General features: G+C 60.2%; 1 protein-coding gene across 1 annotated transcript; it reads right to left on the bottom strand.

The window, feature by feature from the left end:
- Window positions 1–698: 698 nt before the first annotated feature.
- Window positions 699–5,660, bottom strand: ZNF703 (zinc finger protein 703). The gene is made up of 2 exons (XM_066380322.1): window positions 4,517–5,660; window positions 699–3,535 (listed from the first exon to the last, which is right to left on the bottom strand). Exons 1-2 carry the CDS (start codon window positions 4,763–4,765, stop codon window positions 2,006–2,008), a joined length of 1,779 nt encoding a protein of 592 aa, XP_066236419.1. The 5' UTR covers window positions 4,766–5,660; the 3' UTR covers window positions 699–2,005.
- Window positions 5,661–6,695: the final 1,035 nt, after the last annotated feature.

Here is a 6,695-nt window from a genome sequence, read left to right as displayed (position 1 = left end):
CAAGAAAATAGAGACCAGGAGTGGCTTCAAGGTCCTGAGTAATCGCCGCACCTTCTCAGCAAAACCCAAACCCCGTTGAAACGTCTCCAGGAGCACAGATGACTAGGGTGGACAACCCGGCGCTGACCTTGAGGAGCCTCCAAGCCTTGCGAAGCACCCTTTCAGCAGGTGAGTTTACCCTTTGGTGTCAGGAAAGAAAATCCTCGGTATTTATTTAGACAGGGAAGCGCTTACGGTGCCGTCGGTGCTGGCGCCAGCCGCTGTCTGCCACCAGGTGGCACCAGAGGCACGTCGTCTTTGCTCAGCCTAGGACTCTGGGACTGGGCTGCCAGGAGTCTGTTTGAGCCCTGGGTCCTGGTTCCCTTCTCAGCCCCTCTACCTGAAATCTAGGCCCAAAGGAAAATCCACATTTACACACTCTCTCCACCCTGTCCCAAGGAAATGTCAAGGTTTTTGAAGTGAGGTTGGGAGTTAAATAACCAAGTGGAAAAAAAAAATAAAGGTGGTTTTATGTTATTTGTAATGCGTTGGCATTTTTTTTTCTTCCCCTTCTGGAGGGAAGGCATTAAACTCGTCCTTGAACGGAAATCTGAGAAGGAAACCATAAGGTATTTTAAACAAGAAAAGTAGGACATCTGCTTGGGTATCTGGAAGTGGGGCGGTGGGTGAGGCAAGAGAGAAACACACCACGGTGTGAATATAGCCAAGTATTTCATTTATTAACAAAATAAGTCTTACCAAGGGAGAGCTCTATTCATCCCCGATAGGCCCTGCAGCCCCCGCGATGCTGCAGAGGACCAGGAGGAGGGACGGTGTGGGGAGAAGACCCAGGGCCCCAGTCTTCAGGCCCAGTCACTGCGAGAGCCCAAGGAAGTCCCCAGCTCTGGGGAATCTGTGGGTCAGGCCTGGGAAGGGGTCAAGGGGCCGTTGTGATCTGTGTGCTCCCTTACTACCCAGCCTTCCTCCAATGGAGCTAAGAGGTGATTTTGCCTGCTGATAGTGCCACTGGTCTGCTTTGGAGGGATCTAGCAAGGATCACTGACGCCACTCCCCACCTCCAGGAGAAGGACCACTGCCCCGATAATGGAGAGAAAAACAATGACTATAAAAGCACTTTGCAAAATATAAAGAGCAAAGTTTCATGCCAGCAAGGCCTTCTAGCCTTCTAGGACTTTGAATAAGATGAGCCCTACGGGTTCCCCACCACAGTATGACCGCCAGGTGTTTGGGGCCAGAAGAGTCTCTGGAGAAGACGGGAAGGTGAAGGGCTCTGTCAGAGGCCGCTCAGGCCCCTCTCTCAGCGCTCTCCGTGCTCAGAGCAAGGTGGGGGAGCCTGCGAAGACCAGGCTCCCTAGGAGAGGGTCAGAGGGGAGAAGTCACAGAGCAGAATTCTGGGTCAACAGAGGCAAGACCTCCTGCCATAAGGCCCCCCCTTGCACCCCCAAATGCATTACAAAAAATATCTCCTCTCTGTCACTTGTACAAAGGTAAAAACAGAACCTCAGATGGAAGGAAATGAGGGAATGAAGGGGGAAAGGTAAAAAGGTAGTTTCAATGGTTAAGAAGCATGCAAGAAACTTCCCAGGAAGGGAGAACAAAACAAAACAAAGAGAAGAACCCCAGAACCCTAACTCTCCTTCTTCCCCTAAAACCAAACCAATAAAAAAAAAAAAGAAAAGAAAAAGAAAAAAAAAACTTATATCTAAGAAAAAAAAATAAAGAGGGGCGGGGAACATGTAGTTACTCGTGTGATTAATATTATTTGGGGGAACACAGACTTTTTGCATACCATTGACTCGTGTGGGCCGTTAATGCACTTATATTCCCAGCTTGTAAGCTAACATTATAGTAAATAAATACACAGTCCGGTGGGGAGGGTCTGGGTGGGGGATCTGGCAGGGACAAGCAGTAGTGGAGGTTGCAGCGGCCAGGCCAGGAGGCTGGGGCAGAGGGAAGGGGAGGGAGGAGAGGGAGGGCCGGGAATGAGGGGTAGGAAGAGCTGTAGTTACTGGTATCCGAGCGCGGAGGCCGAGGCTAGTCTCTGTCCGTACAGCGCGTACGGTGAGTAGTAGGGTCCGGCTGTGGGGAGCGACGGCATGGCCAGGCCCCCAGCTGTGGATAAGTGGCTCTTGCCATAGGGGTGGTACCGGCTTAGCCCCAAAGTGTGTGGACTCCGCAATGACAGCGACCCGGGGCTGCCTGGGGCGGAGGGCGGGGGGAGGTGCAGATGGCAGGAGGCAGCGGCTGCAGCGGCTGCGGCGGCGCTGCCCAGGCCGGAGGCCCCGGGGTAGGTGGCCAGAAGTTTCTCTGCGCCCGGCAGGGCTGTGTGAGTCCGTAGATGGCTAAGCAGCTCCTCCGAAGTGGCAAAGCGCTTGTCGCACGGCCCGCTGGCAGCTACCCAATTGCAGCTGTGCGGTAGCGGTTCGTTCTGCAGCATGAAGCCGTAGGTGTAGAGGGGGTGGCCAGGGAGCGCGGCCTGCGCGGCGCTGGATGAGAGTGCAGCGGGCTGCAGCGGGTGCCCGGGGTACACCAGCGGGTAGCCCCCGGCCTTCAGGCTGGGCCCGGCTGGGTCGTGCGCGCTACAAGTGGAGCAGCTGGAGCCGCCGAGGTGCGAGGCGCTGTGGTAACCTCCCAGGCAGTAGGGGTCGCGGCATAATCCCTGCAGGAAGGAGGGCGGGGAGGCCCCGGTGAGGGGGCTCGAGCTGGGGGGCTTGCCCGGTGGCAGGCCCAGGCCCCCCGACAGCTGGCCACCCACGAGGCCAGACTTGCTAGGATCCAGGCCAGGCACGAACTGAGAGGGGTAGCCGGCGTAGGCGCCCACGATGGAGCCGTGGTAGCCGATGCTGGAGGGTGGCAGCGGGAAAACGGAGTGGCCCGGTTTGTAGGGTGACACTGGCGCCACGTGGCCAGCCCCCACCAGCGCCGAGGGCGGCTCCGACTTGCGCCCAGAGCCTCCGGCCTCCACACCGCTGTGTGCGCCAGGCTCCGCAGAGCTCCCGCGGCTCACAGCCACCGCCTCCGGGCTGGGCTTGGGCTCCGGGTCTTTCTTGTCCAGCTCCCCGCTGCCACCCCCGCCTCCGCCGTTCTTGCAGTCAGAGTGGTGCGGGGAGCAGCCCCGGGAGCCACCGGGCGAGGACGAAGACGACGACGCGGAAACCGGAGCTCCATGCGGGGGAAAGGGCGTGCAGGCAGCGCTGGGGACCCTGAAGCCTGCCTTGTCTCCCGGGGACAAGGAGGATGAGGAGGAAGTGGAGGACACCGAGGATGAGCCACCGTCTTTACGGGAGTCGCCGCCGGAACCCTTGGAGTAGGGCTTGAAGCTGGACTTGTCCTCGACGGGGGAGTCCCCCAGCTGCTTGAGCGCGGCGGACGCGGAAGCTGCGCCCGAGGCGGAGCGACCAGGGTCCTTCTCTGCTCCCAGCCCGTTGGCCGCCACCGCCACCGAGTTGAGCTTGGACGAGGGCGGAGGGTCCGGCTTGCCGATCTGCGAGCAAGTCTGGGCCAGCAGCGCCAATGGACTCTTCTTGGCGTCCAGCTGTGGGAGACAGCGGCAAGGGAGGGAGGAGTGAGACTACAAGACCCACGGAGCAAGTGGGGGTTAGCTGGGGTGCTTGGGGCGCTGGGTAGGCGCGGAGAGCACCGGGTGGCTGGGGGGAAGGAAAGCCTCGGGGAGAGGCTTGAGAGCGAGCGCCCGGCAGGGCGGCGCAGCTGGGCAAACCAGAGCTCTTCCGGCCCCTCGGTGGGGTCCCTCCACCTCCTGGGCCCCGGGGCGCACCACAGGCCTGCGGAGTGGGGCAGTGGAGGTGGTCCACTAAAGGACACCGCGGGCAAAGGTGCCTTCTCTGGAACCTGAGCTGTGACTTGCCCCTTTCCCTCTAAATTCCTCCTCCTCCAAGCCCAGGGAAAAACTTGTTCCTTCAGTTTGAGGAACTTCGCTTGGGACGGGTTTCGGGCGGTGGCGCCGCGCAGGGTAGAAGCCGGGAAAAGCGCCTTCTGAAGCCTGGCTGCGGTTGGCGCTCAGTAGCCCCTCCCTCCGGAGAGGGCATCCAGGGAAGTGGGAGGAAGAAAGACTTGGGGTCGGGAGTGCCCGGGCGTCGTGCGCTGCAGCCGGACGGGACAGAGGCCCAGGGGCACGGGGGCGACCCCGGATTTACAGAGAACACACCCAGGTCGCGGTGGTAGGGGGCGGGAAAGACCCAGGAGAGATCACGTCTGCCTGGAAACTGAGTGCCGAGAAAAAGTAAAGATCTAATGGAGTCTCCAAGAGCAAACCCAGTCAGAGAGAAAGCACGTAGCCCCGAAGGGCGAGCGGGGAAGGAGAACCTTCCACGGAGAAGGCTGGGGAGAACCGAGTGGCTCTGATTCTTCCGTTCCCGGTCCCTCCGCTGCCCGTCCACCAGTGTGGCCAGACCCGAGCGCCGCGCCGAGTCCCGGGGTGCACGGAGTAGGGCCGTGGGCCCGGCACTGGTGGGAGGAATGGGGGCGACGTGGGGAGGGCAGAGACCAAGACACTCACCTCAATGGGGCTGACGGGAGTGGACGACAGCGGCTGCAGGTACTCCGGGTGCAGGAGGTGGCCGGTGTGAGCGCTCAGCATCTTCAGGACCCGGATAGGGAGCCTGTTCGCTTGGCGCAGGGGGTCCGCCGGGGGCAAGAGGGACACCACCGCCGGCACCGCCGGCCTCTTCCCGCCGCCGCCGCTGCCGCTGCCGCTGCCGCTGCTTTCGGGTGTCCTTGGGTTAGATCCAGCGGGCGAATCGCTCATTTGGAGGGGGCAGCGCCACTAGGGGGGGCGGGGAGGGAGGGGGAGCACCGGGGAGGCGAGCTCCCGGGGCGGGTGGGCTCGCTCCGCAGCGTGGAGCGCGGTGCAGCAGTCGCCGCGCCTCTACCCCTCCTCCACCGCCGCCGCCGCCGCCGCCGCCGCCGCCACTCGCCCGGGATAGCGACACAAAAACCTTCGCCTTCCGCGAGCCGCACGTCAAATAGCCGCGATCGGCAGCCACACTTCAAAGGGATAGCCGCACCCACCCAATCGCAGCTCTTGCCGGGACCCCGGGGCGGGGAGAGCGGCGGGCGGAGGCCGGCGCCGCCGGTGGGAGGGGAGAGCCTTAAAGGGACCTTGCCCGCGCGCCGCCGCCGCCTCGGCCTTTACCGCCCGTGGGACTCCTCCCCTCCCCCCAGCCGGGCCGGCCTCGCTCGGGGGTCCCACGGAGGACACGACTTCTCCGGGATCCTGGGCTCTTTGCCTGTCGCTCTCTCTCCTCTCTTCCGTCACACCGCCGAGACGGAGGCGCGGGTGGGGGGCAGGCACCCGCCAGCCGAGTGTGTCTGGGGTGGGGTGGACTGAGATGGAGTGGGAGGCAGGGGCGCCTCGAGCTGGCTCCGGTACTTTCAGATCCAAGCCTCTCCCGAAGGCCGCCTGGTGGCGGGCCGCGCCTCCAGAGCCTCCGCCCCGCTCCGGCTCTGCTCGGGCTCCGCTCGGATCCGATTCTGTTCACCGAATTGGCTTCACCCGGGTGTGCTCACTCGGAAGCGCCCAAGCCTCGGAGGCATCCGTGGTTCTCCGGACGCGGCGACAGCCGCTCTAACAACTTTAAACCATCCTGTCCGAAGCCTGCAAATTTGAGGACTCCCTTCCGGGGTGAGATGGTGGCGATGAGGCTGGTACCCTAGACTGTGCGCACCACTCGGACGCGCCTGGCGCGCGATGCCTGCGCTCTGATTTATAGGTTCGGTGTTTGCGTGTTTCAGGTTTCTTCTAGTGTCCTCTCTAGAGGTGTAAAATTCCCACACTGCACTGCACTTAGCTCCTGGGGGGGGGGGGGGCTGAAATCACTGGAGAAGCTAGTGTCCCAGAGGAGGTGGGGATCTAAGAATTGCATGTTGATACGAATTCTAGAAATGCGACCCCCTACCCCCTCCTTTTCTTCTCGTGGGAGGAAAATGCACTACCTTTTCCCAGGGAAATTTCGGAATAAAAACTTATTAAAAATAACAATACACTTCTCTTCCCTCTCCCCTTTCCCCATGTCTTTCGGATGAAGTGTGTATTGCCAGCTTTGTACTTGGCAGAGATTTTACATAGTCATAGTTCGGACATGAAAGTTCCCGGTCCGCGGATCATCAGAAGAAGCGGCTGTCCCTTTGTGCGCTGGCCTCCGGGGAGACCACTTCTCCGTGTTCTCGGCGGCCGGTGGAGGCGCGCTGGTGTCACTGCCTGGCTTTGAGTACCACTTTCCCACCCCCAATCCATCACTCAGATTGTCAGGCCTGTCACTCGGGGCGTATGTCTCCAGGACTACCTGTCCCTGACTCAGCCGCGTTGATCTGCATCTTGAGACAACATGAGAACCCAAGATAGGTGATTTCAAAAAGAAAGAAAGAACTATCACGGAAATAACAAAGAGCAACCACGAACCTTTATCATGTTCAGCCAAGAAGACAGCAGGCACCATTCCCAGGCCGTTTCAATCAAACACTAAATTAAACATACACCTGGATCTGTGCTGTTTTGGGGCAGTATGTATAGATTTCTTAGAAATTCCACTGGCTTTTCCTACCCCCAATTTAAGCCTGGTAAAATCAGGTTAAAAAGAATTTCAGGGGTACTCTGACTGGTAGCTGTCTTCCACATTGCAGCAAGAGGGGTACAAGAAGCATGTGTGTGTGTGTGATCCCATTATTGCGGTGGTCTC

This window comes from Saccopteryx leptura, chromosome 4 (genome assembly GCF_036850995.1).
Source record: "Saccopteryx leptura isolate mSacLep1 chromosome 4, mSacLep1_pri_phased_curated, whole genome shotgun sequence".
NCBI lineage: Eukaryota > Metazoa > Chordata > Mammalia > Chiroptera > Emballonuridae > Saccopteryx > Saccopteryx leptura.
This window is presented reverse-complemented; position numbering and strand designations above follow the sequence as displayed.